Source organism: Mus pahari, chromosome 1 (assembly GCF_900095145.1).
Source record: "Mus pahari chromosome 1, PAHARI_EIJ_v1.1, whole genome shotgun sequence".
Lineage (NCBI taxonomy): Eukaryota > Metazoa > Chordata > Mammalia > Rodentia > Muridae > Mus > Mus pahari.
This window is the reverse complement of record NC_034590.1, coordinates 129,216,642-129,239,971: the sequence shown is the minus strand read 5'-3', so window position 1 is coordinate 129,239,971 and position 23,330 is coordinate 129,216,642. Positions and strand designations below refer to the sequence as shown.

The window sequence follows — 23,330 nt, the reverse complement described above, 5'->3', positions numbered from 1 at the left end:
TCTCCCTTCATTCTTAGCTGGACAGAGCCCCCTGGAAAGGGCCTCTGCCCAATTTGTAGTTCGTCCATTCAGTCCTAGCTGCAGGTGTAAAATGCTTCCATGTAGGTTGGATTCTTCCATCTCTCCAGAAGCCCAGAGAAGGTTAAGAAAGCTAAGGCAAGCATACATGCAAGCAAGCAAAGAAATACAGGTCTGGAGGTCAAGCGAGAGAATTCTTGCCCACTCTAGTTCCTGGGATCTCCTCCAGCTGCTTAGGGAGCCAATATGCCTGGTACTCAGGAAAGACAAGGGTGAAAAGGAAAACTTGTACTGGATATGTTCTTCTAAGAATGGGAAGTAACACCAGCAGTTGGCAGCACTGCTCCCTCCCTCCTTCCCAGCCCTGCAAGGAGCCCACACAGGAATAGATGCATCGCCGTGTACACCAACCCAAAATCCCTCTCACCAATAGGGAACAGACAAACAAGGCAGGCAGAGGAGTGGGTAAGTCCCAAGATGTAGCAGTGACAGGCCAATGAGGAGCAAACTGAACTGTGAGAATAGTTCCTGTTCAAGGGGCATTGCTTCGCAATGGGAAGGAATGCCCTGTATTTGAAAGATAAGATTATGGTAGAGTGAGGGACTGAAATATGTTTGCTTTGCAAAAGACATCTTTGCTTAAAGCAGCTGGTGCTGACATCACCAAAGTTTGGACAAGAGTGGCCTTTAGGAACAAAAGCTACATGATTCAGAATGTCCCCGTACAACATTCATCCTGCCCTTTGTTCCTTTTTTAAAGTTGGGACTCAGTGTTTTGTCCTCCCTAAACTTCCTTTAAGCTGTAAGGTCAACAAGGCAGCGGCAGACACTGTGTTGATTTTCCAACTTCTCTTTGGACCCAGAGGAGACAGCGACAATGGAAGTAAGTTTAAGTTGATCTTTGGCTGTCTTTCTTGGTCCCTGGCAACAAGGATAATCCTAATTCAAGTCAAATTAGGCTCTGCTTGCTGGACATCCAAACGGACATGGTCAGTCTCATGTGAACAGTTTCTGTCCTTTGTTAGATGAGAAGCAGCAACCATTTCCTCATAGTCTACCCCTCTGATTTGAAAGCCAACAACACTGAATCTGCAAGGTCAAGATTCAACCTCCCCTTGCCCCCTCCCCCTTAATGACTGCAAAACATTGGCTAGTCACATGTTTTATCTAAAGTTCCTTTTTCTCTTCTGTAAAATGTACCCAGAAGATTATTCTATGATGAATATCAGATACCTGAGTATGACTTCTTACAGAGTCTGACACAGACTAAGAACTGCACGCATGTTCAATTTCTATTTTTTACAGGATAGCAATATCCAGCTACATAACTCCAGAAGTCCTAGGCAAGCTCAACACCTCTTAGAATTTGCAAAGCCAAGATATTTCTCCACTAGTCGCTAAATATTAAATTCACATGGAAGGTTCAGCTTTCTAAGTGGTGGATGATGTAATCCTGAAAAGTCGGTTTGCGTTCCTCTTGCCCCAGTGTTCATACAACTGGCCTAAAAATTCCTTTGCTCATTTGTGGATTGAAACAGTGGAGCATCAGGTAAAGCATTTGGTTGTCATTTGTGGCCATCAGTAAGACAACAGTAGCTGGCAAATATCTCTGTCAATTGGTTGTTTCAGGGATCATAGCCCATGAAAGCTGAACATCTTGTCAAGTTTACCCAGTCCTGGATGCATCAGTGTCTTTGAGCCCAGCCATACAATACTACATGTAAGCACATAGCTGATTGGTGGCAAGTTCTTACTCCTTTTCCATAGAAGTCATTTCTGGATCATTGTAAAGGCAGCTAGTTCTGAGTGCAGGGGAGAACAAACAGACAGATAGACAGGAAGTAGTTAACATTCTCTCATTCTCACCGACACGTCAGCATCTCTGGCTGGAGCATTTGAAACTGTTTAATCTGGTACCATTTTCTACTCCTACCATACCAAATCTATACCAGAACAAATGATGTTACTAACAAATGATGCTATTTGAGCATCAGGTCTGAGATATTGCCATTAATGAGATATAGAAATATCGACAATAATAATAATCATCATCATAATAAAACTTCAAATACCTCCAGTGGTTATCTGTCCAAGCCACCATTTCTTACTTTTCAAATCTGTTCTTATGCAGTGAAGATAAATATTGAAAAACATTTACATAGTTCAAATAATAAAAAAATATTTTAGACATAAAGGAAAACCTTTTAAACATCTGAATTTTGTCTAGACAGCCCACAGTCAGCCTTCAGTTTTCACAAGAATGAGGATTTCTCTACCAAATGGAAAGACTGCCCAGGTGGGCTCTGCTGGATGTCAGTGTAGGAGAGGGGCAGGACACTCACCATGCTGGAGGGTGGTCAGGGCTGGCCCTGCTCAGGTGCAGTCACGAGTTCTAGTACTACCTAAGCAAGACTGGTCCAGGAAGAGAGGCGTAGCCATATCAAACAGTGAAATCCAAGTTTTTAATGGTGCACATGTCCTTGTGTAACTTAACTGTTCATGATATCCACAACATCAGTATGATACCTATGCTTACAGATTTTAAATTCACCTTCTATCAACTCCCAATATTTAGTACACTTCAGCTTTTACTTTTTTCCTCCTCTGGTAAGTTTTTCCCTCTTAATGGGAAAAAATGATTTAAAAGGGTCTATGAGAGTCTTATTTTTTTTAAAAAAAGATTTAAAAAATTATGTGTCTGACTGTTTTGCATGGATGGATGTACATGCACGGTATGTGTGCCTGGTGCCTGCAGAGGTCAGAAGATGGACTTGGATACTGCTGAGCTGCCATATGGTTTGGGGCATACCAGATCCTCCCAGGCCAGGTCCTCCCCAAGTGTGGCAAGCACTCTTAACTGTTGAGCCACAACTGCAATTGAACTAATCCTTTTTAAATGCAAGAGTTCCTTTTCCACTGAGTCCTATGCATTTGCATGAGGGTTTAAGACGAATTCAGTGTTTTCCTGAAAATATCAGGTGGCTGTTCCCTAGCTAGGCATTGCACACTCCCTCCCTCCCTTCCCTTCCTCACCCTGCTGGTGGTCCGGTATTTTTATGAAGAAAATTTGGCAAGCCTAGACAGCAAGGGCAGAGAGCTCGCAAAAGCCAACGAAGCTGGAGCAGAACTAAGAAAGAGAAACCTTCCAAGCCCGGGCTTTCTGCTCTTTAACTTTAGGTGATCTCTCAAAAGAGAACAGCGATTTGCAAGTGTTTAAATGCACCCCTGAAAGGGCAGCAGATGGATTCTTCCTCATTTGCAGCCTAAGAATGGGTTTGTATATAGCACAGACCCTTCAAAAGTATTTTCTACCTCTGTGTGGATATAAGGTTAGAAAGAAAGCTGTCCCGCAGAGCCAATTCTAAGGAGGTGAAAGAAGAGTGGTGAGCAACTTGAGGTGTATTGTTCCACATCTACCACATGATGGGGAGGAAGAGGTTTTAAAATGCAGCAGGGGTGGGGACAAGCAATAGCTAGGGAGGCTCTCTTCTTTGATATATACTATCTGACTCGGGTAAGAAAGTCCAAAGTTTTCTAATAAAGCCACTCAGACAGTCACATCAACAGAAAGAGCCTCCAGATAGCTACCATTCAATTTTAGATAAACAGGGATCACATTTTTTATTTGAGCTAACATTCATACAGTCTGCCCCAGGATTTAGGGATTGCATCCAAGGTTAAGACATAGTTAAGGAGGTCCAATGGGCACCAACATGGTTGGATTTTGAGGGACTCTAAGCCTCTGTGGGACCAGGTACATACCATTAATCCCAGTACTTGGGAGGCTGAGGCAAGTGAACATTTGTGAGGGGTCTACTAAGCAAGATGCAGGCTAGCGAAGGCTACAATAGGGAGACAGTGTCTCAGAAACAGCAAGAACAAGAAAAATACTGAAAACCAAAGCCCCCGTGGGGTCAACAGAGCTCAGTTCATTTTCTTTATAGACACTCAAAGGTGTGAAAACTTTTTAATTTCATAATCAAAAAGAACAGAATGAATGGGGGTTGGATTCTTCTGGCAAATGGCTTACCCAACGAATATGCATCAAGAATGCTAGGATCAGCCAGGTGTGGTGGCACACACCTTTAATCCCAGCACTTGGGAGGCAGAGGTAGGTGGATTTCTGAGTTCGAGGCCAGCCTGGTCTACAAAGTGAGTTCCAGGACAGCCAGGGCTATACAGAGAAACCCTGTCTCGAAAAAAACAAAAACAAAAAAAAGAATGCTAGGATCTAGTGATTTGTATTCAGGCATTTTAAATTTTAGGCAAATAATTCTGTAGGTTACCTGCAACAAAACTATATGGTATCCCCCTCCACTGGGCAAATGGGTTGTTTTAATGAGGAAACTTTTGTAGCCACACGGGATCAATTCAATGCTTAGTCTTTATTTAGAAGTGGTCACTGCATTGGACACTGCTCAGCATTTTTGCTTTTGTTGTAAAAATGAACAATATAAGAAACATTTAAGGAGAAGTTTAATGGACTCAACATGGCAGGCTTTCCAGACAGCCGTTGTATATATTTAATAATGCTAGGAGATTTCTTTGTGACCTTGGAAATGAGCAATGAGTATGACTTGGGGCTCTGTCCAGTCAGCTCAGGCCTGACAGTCTAGGGCTGTCTCTCAGTACCACAGGGCAGATTGACTTGTAGATTTATGTCCTGCAGTGATACAACCATCTCTGTCCAGTAGAAAGATAATCTAATGTTAGATTATTACCCCACTGAACATTAACCGACTTGATATCTAACTCATCTGTCTTATTCAAACAGCCTTTTGTAAATTCCCTATACCTAAAACCTGCAGTTGTACTTTCTGTAGATTCAGTGGCAAGTGGTCAAACATGCTCTGAAAATAATAAATGGAAAACTAGAGAATAAACCATCCATAAGTCTCAAGTAACTTCTGGCACAGTATGCTACCCATTGTGAATCACAGGTATGTCTGTACAGGAAAATGGGTAGTGCAATCAGGGGCTGGACCCCTATGTAGTCTCAGGCATCCATGTGGTGCCTTGGAACAAGGCAAGAAGTGGCAGCTACAGGTATGCAGCTTAAATTCTCCTCAAGTTCATGGGAACTCTTTACAGGTTTCCTCTCTGATAACTTATCAAATAACATCATTTAGCGTTTGTTCATTTTATGTTTCCTGACAGTGTATCTTTGCCTTTTTCCAGGATCGTACTTCAACAAGGCTGAGCAGTGTCTAGCCCCAATGAAAATAGCGTTATTAAAAAAAAAATAACAAAAACGAAAGCAAGCATTCATTGATTTTTACTATTATTTTATGTGTATGGATGTTTTGTTTGCATGCGTGTGTGTGCACTATGTACATGTAGTGTTTGCAGAGGCCAGAAGGCAATTTTGGATTCCTTAGACCTGGAGTTATAGACAGTTGTAAGCCATCATGTGAGAATAAAACTCTGGTTCTATACAAGAACAGTCAGTGCTAATAACAGTTGAGCCATCTCTCTAGCCTCAGAGTGTTATTTAAATCTTGGAAGGCTGTAAAACTAATTCTGCACAAATCTTTCCAATTTTTATTTGCTACTGTTTCTCCTCATGATATGAACTGGTGTGGTTCTGTTGCCTAGATATATTTAAAGGTCATATAGACACAACCCTCTAGGTTACAATGTCTATGATGTGTTTTCTGGTGATAACCAGAATTTCAGATACATTAAAAAACCATGACAAATTAAACAGTGACAAATGCTTTCTTCAAGGTAACCAGGATTATGGGAAAAATAGGTTATAGTGAAAACATCAACGATTACATTGGCCACAGGAAGAAGGGAATTTTCAAGATGCAGCCTTATTGTCAAGGTGCAGGAAGAAAACGCCAGGCATGCAGACCCTCCCAATCATTCCTGAAACACAGCCAACATCACACCAGCCGCAAAATGAAAAACCCAAGTCTTACTTAGCTGCTTCTGATGCCTCCCTCAGTTCTTCATCCAGTCTGCACGAGCAAAAGTTATCGATGGAGGAAAGGAAGAAACACACAAACAGACAGACAAGAGCAGGCAGAGCATGAGCTAAGCAGAGCCAAATGTAAGTGGTGTGTATTGGCTTTTCTCTTTCATAATTGTTTTCCGGCGCATGTAGACACGCTCGGCTACACAGTGTGCTAGTCCTTCCCATTGGGCAGTCATGAATGTTTACTTTGAGAATCCCTTCCTAAAGGTATTAGAGGCGATAGAGATGTTGCAAGGGGTTGAGCAACATGCTGGCTAAATAAAGCACAGAACATTCGCATCCATGTGCTGGGTACAGTTAAAGTTAGCTTGCAGCCTGGGCCAAGTCAGGGGTGTATCTGGTTTAGTAGGTTTCAGTTGCAAATCAGGTTGACCTCAACAGCTTTACACACAGGACAAAGACTTTGAGGGGAACACAAAGGACCGATAAACAGACTCTTCCTCTGGCAGCGTGTTGAGGTCACCCGCAAATACAAGACTGGAGTACGTACACACACACACACACACACACACACACACACACACAGGGGGCCAGCGTGAATACAGAGCTCCAGATTTTTACCTCACACTTCTCTTAAAAGATTTCTCTTCATCGTACCTTACAAGATAAGAAATGGACGCCATGAGGACAGTGAGGAACAGTGGGACAATGACAGGTAAAAGCTTTCGACAGTCAGAACACGAGAGACAACGCTTACCCAGGCAACAACTGGCTATGGAGAGAAAGCTTATTTGTGTTAGGCACAATGGTCCATTTACAATTCATAAATATGCAGTCAATTCTCACTATTTCTAGGTGCCATATTTGCAAATTTGCCTGTTCACTAAGACATCTGAAAATTTCGAAATCAATGTACAGTGCTTTTGGCCATCTGTGGACATGGACAAGGTGACAAAAATTCTTGCCCCGTGTGCACAGAATTGGCAGAAGTCCAGCAGGATGAGGCGGTGCCTTCCTGTCTCATAGTTTCTTTGCTAAATGTTTCCCACATTTTTGTGCTTTTTGGCTGGTGATCATGCTATTTAAAACAGTGGTCAGGCATGTTACTGAACATTGCCTACTGTTCGTAGGCACAAGGAAGCCAGGATACCTCACAGAGAACACATGTGGCCCATAAGACTGTTTTAGGTACAAGTTGTAGTATTGGGGCCTTGAGTACAAAATTTTGATTTGTTTTGGTTGTTTGGGAAAGGGTCTGTGTAGTCCAGGGTGGCCTCAGGCTCGGGGTCCTTGTGTTCCAGTCTCCTGAGTATTGTGATTATACATGGTTGCCACCATACCTAGCCAAGTCAAGGGTTGCTACTCACTAGTCAACAGGATGTGTGTTCACTAAGAAGCTTTCTCAGACAGAGACACACATGAGCCAAGTTTATATACTGATGGTTGATGGAAAAATTGCAACCAGAGACATGATCACAGCCCTGGATTTCCCTCAGGAATTATAGCTCAGGGTTCACTGAGTGTCTACAGTGACTCTATTCACTACAACTTTCCCTAGCCAATAAGAGCCAGCTGTCATCAATGAATATAAACTGCTTTTTATCCTATAGATGCCAGGCTCCACCCAGCTGAACTCTGGTCTTGGGACTGGCTGGGATCAGATGCTTGGAATATTATTCAGTAAAAGAAAATAGCTCTGGCTGTGTCAATTCAAAAATTGTACAATGTGAAAAATGAAGCAATGGGGGTTAGTAAAGGACATGGCAGAAAAGATGCCCTGAGATCTGTGATAATGGCAGGAGGAAACAGATGATGTAGGGAGGAGGAGGACCCACAGTGCAAGGTTCTTCCTCCAGAAAACAAGTCTTTCTAAATGGAATTCTTCCTCCTGAAGCAACTTTTCCAAATTGTACCCCTTGAGAAAACATGGAAGGAGCCTGGTTGGGTCTAACTTCTCAATTGAAGCCCTCCCCAGGACACCAAAAGCAACTCAGTCATAGCCTATAGTAGCTCTCTGTTTACTGGTCTCATTTAATCCTCAGGTCCAGCCATACTCTGAGAATTACTTCCCCATTTTACAGATGTGAACATTAAACCTAGGAAGATTTTCATAGGCAGCCTGAAGTCTCAGACATTGAGAAGTGGGAGGGAAGGTTCACGTTGAATTGCCTCTGAAGCCCAGCCTCTCTTCATTCCGTTGTCTCTGACACACCATGAAGCCCTGCTGTTTTTCTGGAAAATGGCCCATGTTCACTCCCTCAGTAAGAGAGAATGTCCTTGTCACCTTTGGCAAAAGTACAGCAGTACAGGAGTTGCTCGAAAATGATGAGAGCAAGAGACAGAATCTTGTCGGACACTTTTAGGGACAGCTCCTTAAAAGGATCAGATCTGATTTTTGCCCTTGGACAGAAGCCAGACATGTCTGTAGTTCTGTCCTGGCTGAAGACTAGAAATGCAAGTGTGTTTGGGGCATACTGTCCCGGTCTGGTTTCTTGTTATCTTTTCTCTTTTACATAGCCAGGAATACTCTTGCCTGGAAGCTGTAATGACTCTGACAGAAACTGGGGCACATAAATACGTGGCGTGTGGGACAACTGCACTAATCAGGTCCCCTACTATCCCAGTCTAGAAAAGTCCAGTTAACCCCTAGATTGGGACATTTGATGGCATCCTTTCCTTGGGACCTGCTCTTACTATCCAGGAACTCTGTTGGTATCTTGTCTATAAACTAAACTCCATCCTAAAGCTCATCCTCCCCATAGTCTATGAAATGCATTCTTTGAGTCTGTGGGATAAAGGACCCAGAAGCCACTAGCCTGGCATGACTTTTGGCTATTAATTTTCCAGGATGCTAGGCACCATCCCACCAGCAGCTGCTCACCTGAAGTCTCCGCTGCTCCCAGGAATCCCCATTGACTCTATATCACCATTATTTTTTTAAAGGAAGAGTGGGTTTGGGAGACAGGGTGCGGCTTATGGTACACAGGCCAGAGCTGGAGGGTGTGCTGGTTGGGAGACTTCAGGGAGGCTCCTGAGGGCTGAAGCCCTGGTTACAATCCCACCAGTGCTGCTTGACTAAGCTGAGTCACCTGACTCCAGTAAGTCTCTCAGTAGCCAGTGTTAGGGCCTGCTTTGGCTGATGGAGGGAAACCAGACACATCTATTTGTGAGCTATTGGGCTTAGGATGACATTTGAAGAAAGATGAAGACCCTACTAGAAAAGCATGTGGTCATTTGGTGACAGGCTAATTTGGATTTAAATTCCGGTCCTGTCCCTGTCTGGTCCCTCCTCATATTTCCATAAGTAACGTCTTACTAACTTACTTACCAGGCACCTGTGAGATGGGGTTTAATTAAGTGATCTATAAAGCACAGGCCTTCTTTGTTCCAGAGTAAATAAATGGTAAGGGTAAAAGCGAGAAGACCCAAGTTTCTATGTGTGTGCTACTGAGATATTTTGGAGGCCTCATCAGAAGGTCTGTTTTGCTGTCTGTTTTCTGGATGGAGATACAGAACGCTTGTTTTCTTTTTCTTAGAGCCCGTGATCAAGTCCCTTTCAAGTCCAATGAAACAAGAACAGGTTAATCGGCCGCATCAAGAGACAAAAGCAGGACAGGACTCACAGAACATTAATGGTTCTTTGCAACAGGGTATCAGATAGGAATGTCCGTCCTCTAACATCTCTGTCCTCATATTCCAGTTCCAAATACTTTGAGTTAGCTCTCATTACTACTTTCAGACGTGATCTTCACACCCACAGTGTGTGCGCTTTCCACCCCAGGCTGTCTCCTTGCCTGTGCCTAAGCAAGGAAACTATTACTCACAACCCACCCACTCCTCAACAGAGGCTCTCCAGCTAATCTTCCCTGTAAAGGCATTGGTGGGGAGGGGGAGGGATTCGAAGAAAAAGGTTTTTCCTTTTTACTATTTTCTCCATGTAAAGCATGGGGTCATGTAAGCAAATTACTTAAGGAAAAAAATTTAAAATATGGGAAAACCTTAATGCAAAATATAGTGTAACAGGTATAAATGTTCTAGTTCATACTAATGGTGTCTCCAGAGTGGAAACAAATTTCAAGGTAAAAATGTCAATAGTTAATCTTGGTTGGAAAGATATGATCAAATATATAGTATGAAATAAAAAAATAAAAGTCAATAATTAATCATTACAAGTCATATGAAAGAGGATCTGAAAGAATAGATTTTTAGGTTAAAGCCAAAGCTTTATTAGATAACACTTATTTCCTCTAGAAATAAGATGCCATTTCCCATCATGCTAGAAGGGCTTGTTTTCCCATCCCCCTTCTCTGGTGTGACTTCTTTCTCACCAGCGCTCCAAAGCCCTCATACTTACTTGATGATGCTCTCTGGAATGTGGATGCAGTCCATGGGGATCAGGCCACTGAGCTCAGATAAACTAGTCACATATTTAATTTTACTGCTGAATTTTGAGCTGGAAGAAGAAAAAGGAGAAGAGACTTACATCATCAGTTGCTACGCTTCCCTCCTAAAGCTGCTGTCTTTCCCTGAAAGCCTTCTTGCAGTTCTTTTCTATGTGATTATGAGTGGGGACACATGTTAAGCATGCACTCTGACCCATAACCACATCCCGAATTCTTGATATGCTCAAGCTTGACCCAGTGTGCTTGCTGAGCAGAAAGGATAACATTACCTCAGCCATTGTTATGGGGTCAGCACTGCTTAATAACTGTTTTGTAATACTTTTAATTTCTCAGAAGTTCATTCATGAGCACTACATCTCCACCATGCCTCTAACCCTCCCCCTCCCAAATTAATTTCTTCTTTATTATTGTTATATGCCATGCATAACACATATATACACACATATATGCATACATACATATATACATACATATATGCACACATGTCAATTAGAAATATTAGGAATTGCCATTACTATTTTTTAATCAACAAATGTGTGTGTGTGTGTGTGTGTGTGTGTGTGTGTGTGTGTGTGCATGCATGTGTGCATGTGTGTACTTCATGTTTATAGCAGGTGCTCTGAAGTACCGAGTGCTTTGTGGAACTGCTAAGTTGTGCTAGGTAACACATGATACCTCACACATTCATTTTCTTTTATTTAGGTTTTTTATTTTAATTTTAGTTTTGTTTGTTTGTTTGTTTGTTTGTTTAGTGAGAACATTTTGAGGCTACCTTCTTAGACATTTGAAAGCATAAAACATGTATACTAATGCTGGCCATCCTGCTGTATAAGCCCTCCTTTGAACATCTTCATTTTCTAACTGAAATTGTGTGCCCTTTGAGTATCTTACAACGCCAGTGCCTTGAATTTATCAGTCTACCTCTGTGAGACCCATGCCTTCAGATTCTGCACACACCTCGCCCTCGGCAGCCATGCTGGACTGGTTCCAGAAATCACTACCCAATCCTGCATGCCCAAGGTCCAATGGTGTTAAAGTCTGTTCATAAAATACTGTAGAATTTACACATGAATTATGTACACACACTGAAAATGCTCTCTGAAAACAAGAACAAAAAACCCAACAAGAAAAAGCCTGTGTATGTTCAGAGATGTTTAATATTTTCCATAGTAATTTATAGGTTATAGCAAAAGCTTTATTTATTAGATAATAGTTAAGATCTCCTTTAGAAATAAGATGCCATTTCCCACCATTCTAGAAGGGACTGTCTTCCCCTCTCCCATTCCGTGGTTGGCTTAGTCTGCACTTGCAGACCTCACAGATACCGAGAGTGAACTGTAGGAGGAAATTGTGTGCTATTTCGCTAGGCACTGTTTAACATGATTTATGGAAATCAACTGTTTTTTTTTTTCTTATTACATACATCCTGGTGAGGGGGGAGGGTCTTTCCAGTACTCAGTGGGGGAGCCTGGAGAAACTGTGCGGTCTAGCCTCAGAGCCCACACTCCTGAGCATAGCTTCCCCATAGTCCTGGGTTAAGGCTTAGCTGTTCATTCATTTTAATAAACAGAATTATTATGAGTACTTTCAGACCACAAAGTTTGATTATGCTTTAAAAGCGTGTGCCTCTCAATTTTTCAAGTGTAACTAAAATAACTTTTTTACTTTTTAAAATTTTTAGTTAGAAAGCTCATTCTGGAGAGGTCAACATTCAAAACTACATCCCAATAAAATTAGATTTGGGTTACGAGCAGTCTGGAACAAAGGCTACATCTTAGATGTGTGTAAGTGCCTAGCTGTGCCTGGAAGGAGCCGGGTGACACTGAGTAGAGACTTGGTCTAGGGGGAACTGGCGGTTGGTTGGTCAAGGGAGAATCTAACGCCACATCAAATGATGAGATGTGCTTCTGAACATGTATTCTCTTCTTACTTGTGTAATTGCGAACTAGTTTAAAGATATTTCACTCTGCTTGGAGTGAATTTGCTCAATGATCTAAAATTCTTTCACGGTTTTGATGAACCTCTGAATTGTGTGAACTGCCTGTTAATTGACTTTTTAACCATTCCTCCTGTTTAATATATATAATTTCATATATATATATATATATATGAAATTAATATATATATATATATATATATATATATATATATATATATGAAATTAATGTTTTACTTGTGGCTTTTTACCAGGGACTGTGACTTGTAAACAATCCTCCTGTTTCCAGAATACTTCTAATCTTCCAGCCAAGTCTTGGGTCAACATACATTCCCAACAACACAACACGCTATATGGGCTTCTAAACTACTTCCTTTGGAGTTTGGCACAGACTGGAGTTCTACTAAAAGACTGAGCAGACAAGTGAGGAGGAGGCAGAGACATGCCCCACCCCCTCTGATGATTCATTCACTGGAACGGATAGTTTTCAACGCACCATGCTCTGCCCTTCGTGCCTCCTGCCTGCCCTTTCCTCTACCTGGATTGCTTTTCTTTGTAGTGACAATTTTGGAGTTTTGGCTTCCTTAAAAAAACACACACACAGAAATATCACAAGAATATGTTTTCATTTGAATCCCAGGTGTGGGGATATAGGGCTGCTTCAGACTGTCCACAGCAGCTGACTATGATTTGCCTTGTGCTCTAGCAGGGGCGTGATTGTTGCCAGCAGCAGATAGAGTTTCTATAATTGTATGGCATTTGGAATTCTGGGGGCTTTTCAGAGGCATGGTGGCCTGTTGGTTGATCACTGTTGGTTGTTGTTGGTCACAGTTTAAGTAGTTGTGCCCAGGAAGAAAAAAGAGAAAAACTCAGTTACCTTGATGGCAAAGATCAAACTTGCCCCCAAGGAACTCAATGCCCCTAATCATCAGGAAGTAGTTACTAGCATTACCCCTTTTTCTTTCTATGCTTTTCCCCCTCCGGTCAAGTGTTAGGGAGTTGAAAGGGTGGAGAAAGGTGGAAGAAAGAAGAGCCTACAAAGTTCAAATGGCAGCTACATTTCTTCTTACTTCAGCTAGCTAACCTACCTAGTCCCTCAAAAGTCACCTTGAAGATTGCCTAGATACACCCCCCAACCCCTTGTTTTCTACACATTACCCTCAAACTCGTCCTTATGTAGAGTTATCACCCCTACAAAGTGCTTCCATTTCACGTTGCATGGTCACTGCCCACTTAGCTGCCAGTATCCATAGCGAGATTTGGAGCTCCCGGAGGGCAGCCATTGAGCTGTGCAAGTTCTCAGTCATTTGTGACTAAGGGAATGGTGAGTATTTGGCACAAACAAGTAGCTCATTTTAATTAAAAACTGTTTCTCATATACCTTCACCAAAGATGTTGCTCTTTAGCTATGGTGTGTGGCCTGTGTGTGTGTGTGTGTGTGTGTGTGTGTGTGTATGTGTGTGTATGTGTGTGTGTGAGTGTATGTGTATGAGTGTGTGTATGTGTGTGTGAGTGTGTGTGAGTAGCCACAGAAGCACATCAAGTATCCTTCTCTATTAGTTTTTTCTTTTTCTTCTGCAGCAGGATCTCTCGCTGAAGATAAAGCCTGTGCTTTTTCAGCTAGGCCAGCAGCCAGAAAGCTCTATTCTCCAGTCTTTGCCTGTTCTGATAGGGTTATAGGAGTTTTCAGAACCATGCCTGGCTTTTATATGCATTCTGGGTTCTGATCTCCAGTCCTTGTGCTTGTTCAGTAAGTTCTTTTAATCACGGAGCCATCTCTCCAGCTCTGTTCATATAGTTTTTAAATGGCTGAAGAGAATGCCAACCAACAATAGTTTAGTGATCAGAAATAAAGTTTGACTGGATCACAGTCATTTACTTGTTTCTACAGTGTCTGTGGCTGATAATGGCAGAAACCACACTCAGATAATGTACCTGAAACCAAGACCAGAGTTATCAATAAGGCCTAGATCATTGACTAATTGCTTTTGGTCGATGATTTAATTATTTCCTTCACTAATTTATTTATTCACTTTACATCCTAATTGCAGACCCCCTCCTCTCCCTCCAGTCTTAGCCTCCCACCACGATTCTCCCATTACCCCTTGCCCCTTCTCCTCAGAGAAAGGGAGCCTCCTTTAGTACCAATTTACCCTGGCATATCAAGTCTCATCAGAACTAAGTGCATCCTTTCTCACTGAAGTCAGACAAGGCAGCCAGCTAGGGGAAAGGTATCCAAAGGCAGGCAACAGAGCCCAAGTAAGAGACAGTCCCTGCTCCAATTGTTAGGGGACCCTCATGAAGACCATGCTGCACATCTGTTACATATGTGCAGGGGGCCTAGGTCCAGACCATGCATGCTCTTTGGTTGATGGTTCAGTCTCTGTGAGTCCCCAGGGCCCAGGTTAGTTGGCTCTGTAGGTCTTCTTGTGATGTCCTTGATTCCTCGGGTTCCCACAAACCTCCCCAATCTTCCACAAGACTCCCTGGTCTCTGCCTATTGTTTGGCTGTGGGTCTTTGCATCTGTCTCCATCAGCTGCTGGATGAAGCCTCTCGGATGGCAGTTACATTAGGGTGGTTTAATTCTATTTGTTTTATAGTCTTAGGGATTGAATTTAGGGCCTTGCAAATTACACATGGCAGGCACATGAAGCCACTATGTGCTAAACCATTATCAATTTTTAAAATTCATATAGCAAAGAATAATTTATTTATTAAAAAGTTTTACATTTACACGATGACCCATGCCCATAATTCTAGTACTCAAGGCTGGGTCTGGTGGCACATGACTTTAATCTAAGAAGTGTCAGGAGGCAGTGACAGGAGGATTTTTGTAAGTTTGAGGCCATCCTAGTCTACATAGAAAGCTCCAAGATAGCCAGGACTACATAGAGAGACCCTGTCTCAAAAACAAACAAAAAATAAACCCAACCAACCAAACAAAAACAAGCCCCCAAAGAAACAACAACAAACAAACAAAAACAAAAGAAGAAGAAAGAAGAAAAAGTGGAGGAGGCAGAAGAGGAAGTTAAGGAAGAAGTCAGTGTTGGTGTTGAGGCAGAAGAATTTCAGTCAGTTCAAAACTGGCCTGGGCTACTTACTTAGTCACAGGCCAATCTGGGGTATAGAGCATGACCCTACCGCAAAAGGCCCCAAACTAAAACTTGATCTATAAGAGCTGAATTTGGGGAGCTGGTGAGATGGTTTGTCAGCAAGAGTACCTGCTACTGCCACAGAAAACCAAGTTTGGCTCTCAGCATCCCTATTTATTAGGTGGCTTACACTTGCCGCAACTCCAGCTCCATGGGACCAGATGCCCTCTTCTGACCTCCACAGACCCACACTTACGTGCACATACCTATATGAAACTCTACCCCTCGGTCATGACATCCCTTCCAAAAAAGGAGAAAGAAAAGAGAAAAGGTCCATTTGGTGTTGTTGATATACTCACTGGAGCATGGTCAAACACCTTGTGGCCTGCCCCACTAGGGAAAGTGAGTCTTTCTCCACCTGCACCCCTGTTGAGTGCAGAACAGCAGCTGGCTGGGAAGGGTGCCAGCTCTCCTGTACCCAGGTCACTTCTGGTGCAGCTATGCTGTGGCTGGAGAGGGGTAGGGCTCATACGAAATTTTAAATAAGCTTTTGGTATTTTTAAAGCTAAAATTTGGGGCTGGAGAGGTGGCTCATCAGTTAAGACCACTTACTTCTCTTCCCAAAGATGTGGGTTCAAGTCCTAGCACCCATACGACAACTAACAACCATCTGCAACCCCAGTTCCCGAGACTAGACACCCTCTTCTGACCTCAGGCAAAACATGCATATGCGGAAGATAAATCAAAAATAAAACAGAAAGCTAAAATTTTAAAAGCTTATCTGTGTACATTGATTCTTACTCTCTCATCAAAGTATTTCTGTAGTTAATAAGTACCTTTTTATATACTTTGCACTCAAAATATCATCCCCTTTCTCTGGGGTGGGGGGGCACATGTGCCACAGAAGATAAATTTGGGAAACTGATTCCCCCAGGTCTCCTTGTTGAGATAGGATCCTATCTCTGTAGGTGCCCTACTCCAGGCCACCAGACACGGGCTTCAGGCTGGTTCTCCTGTTTCTACCTCTTATGGGAATGCTGGGATTACAGAAGCAGACCACCACATCTGTTTGTTTGTTTGTTTGGTTGTTGTTGTTTATTTTTGTTTTGTTTTTGATGTTGTTTTGAGAATATTTCTCTATGTAATGGCCCTGGCTGTCCTGGAAGTTTTTCTGTAGACAGGCTAGCCTCAAACTCACAGAGATCCATCTGCCTCTGCCCTCTGTGTGCTGGGATTAAAGGTGTTTGCCACCACATCTGGCCACATCTGGTTTTTAATGTGGGGTTCTGAGGTTTGAACTCAGGTCATCAAGCTTGGGCAGCAAACACTACTGAACTACTTACTGAATTACTTCACTAGCCCACACTCCATAAAACTTTTTTAAAAATGCAATTCATCAGATTCCTCATACTTTAGTCAGCAGTGCATTTGTCGCCAGCAGAATCCTGCTACTCTATTGTAAGAGGCAGGAATGAGTATGCTAATAAATATCAACATAACAATATTTAGTATTTTAATTGCTATTAAAACACCAATCCTTCTAAAACAAAAAAGCCTGGAAGGTACAATGAAAAAACAAACCAACACAACTCCATTATTTACACACACACACACACACACACACACACACACACTCACACACACATATATACACACTCTCACACACAAACACACACACATATACACACACAAACGTACACACATACACACACAAACACGCATACAGACATTCTATCTCTCTCTCTCTCTCTCTCTCTCTCTCTCTCTCTCTCTCTCTCTCTCTCNTCTCTCTCTCTCTCTCTCTCTCTCTCACACACACACACACACACACACACACACACACACACACATTTTACATTTAGCTATTATCTACCTTGATGATATGTGAGACTTTATTCTATTTTTAAAGGTTTCCGGAAAATAAATAGTGTCAATTATTTGACTGTTTCAAGTTTTACTATATTATGAACTGTGTCTTATTTTCTTCACATCTCCAAACATGAAGTCATATAGTGCCTAAGTCAAGTGTTGAATCTTCACTGAATAGAAGCAACGCCTCTTACATTTGAGCCCAGTGCAACTCACGAAACTGCCCCTCAGATGCTTCACCCAGTTTTGCTGCCTGCACAGTTCTTGCCCAGAAAAAAACGACACACTTAAGGCCTGCACTTTAGTCCTTCCTAGCCTTTACCGTCTCGTGTCATCCAAACGTTCTATTTCATACAAAATAACGAATCTCTGTAAAGTATTGGCTCATCCTCCAATGTGGCATGGGACTTACCATTCGTGGTCCACACTTGCAGGAAGCAATTTAGAGACCAGACTTTGTAATAGTTGGAGAAAATACTTATATGAAGTAAATAGCACTTTAAAAGAATAAGAAAGAAAGAAAGAAAGAAAGAAAGAAAGAAAGAAAGAAAGAAAGAAAGAAAGAAAGAAAGAAAGAAAGAAAGTGTTTGCTAAAGAACCCTATGGCCTAAAACTTGTAATCCTCCTGCCTTAGAATCCTGAGTGCTGAAATTACAGGTGTGTGCCATCACATCTGGCCCTTTAAATGAAGACTCTTGATGCATAGTACAAAGTATCTTTCCAGGAAGGCAGAGGTAAATTAAGTTTCCCTGAGTTCTCTTAGCTTACAAGCCCTTGTTACATATTTTGTGGTTTTGTACATTTTTTGCATACTCTGAAAACATATGCAGTCGTCTTGTGACTATCACAGTTATACCTTATAAAAGGCCGAGTCACTGCAAGGATCGTTCTGATGAACCAAGACGGGTGGACAATGATGAACGACTTCAAATTCTTGCGCAACCTATTTTGAAAAAAGAAACAATTCTATATGATTGCTAACTTACTTTTCAATAGAAAATAGACCCCCAAATATGAATCTATGCAGTCCTGGGAGGACTTCTTAGGAAGGTTACTATTTCTGATGTATAGAATGTGCAGGATGAATTTTTAAAATGCATTTTTTATGTTTTCTCTCTCCTCAATCCTATGTGTGTGCACACATGTGTGCGTGTGTGTGTGTGTGTGTGTGTGTGTGTGTGTGTGTGTGTTCACAGGCTTGGGTATGTGAATAGGTGTGCATGCATTCCTGCAGGGAACCCAGTTTCTAGTGTCACTCTTCAGGAGCCATCTACCTTGTTTTCTGAAACAGTCTCCCACCAAGTCCTGGGGTTTGCTGATCAGACTCTGCAGGTCGGCCAGTGAGCTCCAGGAGTCCGCTTGTCTCTGCCTCCCCAGAACTAGGCATATAAGCACGCGCCACCACACCTAGGTGTTTTTTTACCTGGGAAATTAAGCTCAGGTCTTTGTGCTTGCAAACACTCCATAAACTAAGTTATCTCCCTAACTTCCTGAAGTGATTTTTGAGACATAACTTGACACTTAAATCTCATTTTTCCAGCAGTGCAAATGTGAAAGAGAAGAGTAATATTTCTACAGCATATAGATTTATAACAATTGCCCTATTTTTGCTTCATGATGATTTTAAATTTCATCATCTTTATCTTGGTTAACTTGAAAAGAAGACACTCTCCAACTATTTTACTATTAATTAATTTATTTTTTTTTATTGTTTTTGGTTTTGAGACAGGGACTTGTGTAGCCCAGGCTGGCCTCATACTCACTGGGTAGCTAAGGATGACCTCCAGCTTTTGATTCTCTTGCTGTCACCTCAGGAATGCAGGGATTATAGTTTATATGCAGGTGATGGGACACAGTGCACACTCCAGCATTCTTCCAAATAAGCTACATCCTCTAACCCTTGACGATTTGTTTTCTTTGACTAAGCCTTGTTTTGTTCTTATATATAAAGAAAATCGACCATTTTTTAATAATTCTTGGTTTTCAGGCACATTTTCAGTATTAACAATGCTATTTTATTATTGTTAGATCATAAAATGGATTTTAGTCAAAGGTAATGGGGCACTTTCATGGCATTTATGAAAGAAGCCTCATCTAATGGGATGTAATACATACTAGATATCATCAATGAGTAGTTGGCTTATGTTAATTTTCTTATATAGGACAAAAAAGATTGAGCAGAGAGGAAGGGTGCACACAAAGGCAGTGCTGGGCTAGCACTCACCGAATACCGAACTAACACAACAGTTTTGTAAGCCATCATTGCCCTAGTATAGAAAACAATAGCCAGGTCACATGACACCACTGAGACTCATGGGTAACTACTAGGTTTGTCCACTCAAGTTGCACCAACACACCTTCAGTCTAGAATGGATCAGGTCTGCCAGCTTCAGGATGACAGCCAGCAAGAACCAGGAAGGAGCAGCTTTAGGCATCACACAACACTTCATTCATATTTTGACAGCTTGCTGCTTCATGTGTGAGTAACCTGTAATCTCTAAGATATGCCTGTATTATATAGGCTAAAAGAGAACTACGTGAGAGATACTGAGGTAGTCAAAACAGTGATTATATGGCTGCAGCTACATACCGTCTGTCAATCATCTGGTAGCATTTCTTCATCCAGCCTAGGCCTGGCATCTTCCGCCTTGGGGTTGCACCGTTTAAGTACACGATCATGTAGTCTTCAGCAACCATCAGCTCTAAGGTACTTATTACATATCTGATCACAGGAAGGAAGAGAAATGTTTTCAGTTTTCCCATCAGAGATCTCATTCTACTTACACTGTAATTAAGTGACATTCAAATTACAGGGTGAAAGACACTGGAGAGCAGTGGAACGTGGTATCTTTTCCTTGAGAACAATGCATCAACATTGCCCTCTTATTTGTACATGTGCAGCCACCCTAGAAAAATATGTGAGTTTAAAAGCTGACATTAAAATAAATAATTTCAGCGATGTTATCAAACATTAAGGGCAACTCAGATTAACCAAGGTCAAGAGTCGGTGAAGGCAGGTTTCCCTCACCATGACCATGCTAACAGGAATGAAAACAATCCTCTGCTCAAAGGAAATGTCAGGCAAGTTTTAACTACAGGCCAAACTGTGCTCGTTTGGTTAATCCTCTATTCTATGAACAGAGTTCCCTAGGGCAAGGCTCTGTGACTGAAGTCTTACTGGCTTCTTATCAAAGGCTCAGGACTGGATAGGCCATACCCCCATTCAGTGAAAGACGTCTTTATGAGTCGTCACATGCCCATAGAGGCCAACCCAATCACCACTCACAGGAATAGGTTTTCCATGACATAGTGGTAATCCGCCCGGCTGCTGTCTGGCAGAAAGCAGGCAGCAAACACAATGATGGCATTCAGACCGTCCCCATAGTATCCTGGGGACAAATGAGAAGATATGTGTGACTGAGTGAAATCCCTTAACAAGCTCATATTGCTCATAACCGGAGAAATCTGAAGTCTTGCCCAGTGTGTGCGCTATATCATAAAATGAGCAAGCATAGTGAAGGATACCCTATACGTATATACACAAGTATTTTATCTTTTAGTGGTTAACATGTTAATATAGAGTCTTGTATGTATACTATGAGGCACTTTGACTCATATGTCTCGAACTTAACACTGATTTATAAAAATGCTAATCCATATAAAATTTCATTCTGATGACTGAAAGAGGTTCTTCTAGACCTATATTGATTCTCTTTAGTTTGAGATCCAGTTAACTGTGACATTTTGTCAGTGAATTGCAATACAATCCCAGACCCACACACTCCAGTAACCATGGCCTAGAAGAGAGACATGCAAAATACCTTCATTTTGATTTCCAGGCCTAGTCATTTGACTGTAGTAATCTGGATTCTCTAGATATAACAGGAAGTGCAGGAAGATGTGGTAACCTCTGGCCCGCCCCAGAATAACAGCACAAAATTCACAGCCTCACAGCTTAGAGAAAGCAGCATACTAAAAAAAGGGCCTACCTAAATTCTCTGTGTGTCCTATGAAAATATATGCATTTGGGAAAACTTGAGAATCATTTCCGGATGAGTTGGGTGGAAGGTGGAAGTGCTATTTGCAGGTGGAGCTGAGAAAAACAAGATCTGTGAAAGGCAGATAAATCCACCATTCACACTCCAAAAGTCAAAGAACATAGATATACCTCAGGACATCATTCTCATCTTCTTAAATAACTGACATAATTTTAGCATCTCTCCCACAAGCATTCTGCTTCCTCAGAGCCCATCTATCTATCTATCTATCTATCTATCTATCTATCTATCTATCTATCTATCTATCCATACATACATACATACATCTGGTGTTTGAGTGTGACAAGTGTACAAACACGTCCCCTGACTAACCTGTGGAGGTCAGAGAACAACTTGTAAGGGTCAGTTCTCTCCTTCTACCACAGGAGTTCTGGTCAGGAAATACATGTCACCAGGCAGGTAGAACCCTTAACTGCTTAGCCATCTCACCAACCCATCAAATATCCCCAACTACATACTCGTAGTAGTTTACATCATATGGTTCCAACCTTGCAGTCACTACAAAAAGATAGATGCCTTCAAGGCTTTGAGCAGGGCAGGACAAGAGTACTCCAAGGCCTGATCCCATGCTCTCAAAACTCAAGCGTGTTTTATTTTCCTTTCAGAGCTGTGGCTATGGCTCTGGTGGGGACGTAGCAGGCAAATGTTGGTGGTAGATTGGGATGGCTTCCCCTTGATGTCCCTTACAGAAATACCTATTATGACTCTACCACCAGCAAAGCAGGAGGAAAGTGAACTAAAAGTGCATCCAGTTGTGGGCTTGTAAGTGAGACTAGTTTGGGGTGTTGTACAGGATGGTTTCGTTTGGTTTTGTTTGTTTTTTGTTTTTGCCACATATCTTACAAGATGCCACCTATGTCAGTATTACATCTGGTACAGCACATTTGTGAGACATCATCCCCTCAGCCTCCCTCTGGTCTTGCTGCTTCAAGTCTATGATTCCCATTATGTAGTGATCTACCAGCTCCTTCTTAGAGTGTTAACGTGAAGAAAATCTTGAGAGAGATATTTTACGTTAGGGGTTCCTGTTTCAAACAGTTGTACTTCCAAGGACTCACAAATAAATGGAAATCCGCAAGGGATGCTGAAGTGAGCTAACATGAAGACATACAGTTCAGACAGCACAGGAGACCATAAGCATCCGACACAAAAGGGTTGATGCCACAGTCCCGCTGGGAGAACAAGCACAAACCAAACCATCTTTCCAAACCCAGCTGTCAGCCACAGGCGTCAACTCATTGAGATCAGGGCTATTCCATAAGCTTTTCTGCTTCCGGAGGATCCTTAAGAAACGTTATGTGTGCTCAGAATGTCGTGGCATTGCAATCCCTGCATCATCTAACAAAGGAGTACTCAGGGGCCACTGTCCACGTGAGCCATTAGCGTTGTACAAAAGCTGCTGAATTTACAAATAAAAGTGACCCTAGGCACTTTGGGTAGAGGAGCTTTAAGGAAAAATGGGGCAAAATGAAAGGGAAGAAAATAAGGGGCAGCGTGCAAGAACAGCAACAGAGNGGGAAGAAAATAAGGGGCAGCGTGCAAGAACAGCAACAGAGTAAGGGGGGATTCTCACGGGAAAGCCTGTCCTCTAAATTGTGAACTGATATCTCTGGAGTGAAGCTTTGGACGTGCTTGAAAAATAACTGCTCACCAGTGAGACATAATAGCACATTCTGGCAATCAGCACTTGGGATGCTATAGCAGAAAGATTATTAGTTCAAGGATGCCCTGGGCTGTACAGCTAGTTCCTAGCTCAATAAAATAAAATAAAATAAAATAAAATAAAATAAAATAAAATAAAATAAAATAAAATAAAATAAAATACTTATGAGTAAGAACAGTAACTAGAGTGAGGAACTTTGCTCTATAGTCCTCTATACAGATGCTTTCTGGGGCCAGCTAACCCCTCATCTTCTGTCCCAAATCATTCCACTGTTCAGGTAAAGTTGCCTGTTGGTAACAACAAAACTCCTACGAAATTTGGTTTGTCTGTCTATTTATACTGGGGATTGCACCTAAGTCCTGGCATAGGC

General features: G+C 41.9%; 1 protein-coding gene across 4 annotated transcripts in view; it reads right to left on the bottom strand.

The window, feature by feature from the left end:
* The window catches only part of Prune2 (prune homolog 2 with BCH domain), a 262,843-nt gene that overhangs the window by 5,763 nt on the left and 233,750 nt on the right, over positions 1 to 23,330 (bottom strand). For 2 of the 4 annotated variants that reach the window (XM_029538042.1, XM_021202849.2), the window contains 4 exons: positions 20,526 to 20,628; positions 19,830 to 19,961; positions 18,096 to 18,182; positions 10,293 to 10,391 (listed from right to left, as the gene is read on the bottom strand). In XM_029538042.1, coding sequence (XP_029393902.1) covers positions 10,293 to 10,391; positions 18,096 to 18,182; positions 19,830 to 19,961; positions 20,526 to 20,628 — 421 coding nt within the window. Of the gene's footprint in view, positions 1 to 1,772; positions 1,821 to 5,942; positions 5,982 to 6,559; positions 6,596 to 10,292; positions 10,392 to 18,095; positions 18,183 to 19,829; positions 19,962 to 20,525; positions 20,629 to 23,330 lie in introns of all 4 variants that reach the window. The other 2 variants (XM_021202837.2, XM_021202843.2) reach the window with 2 other exon arrangements.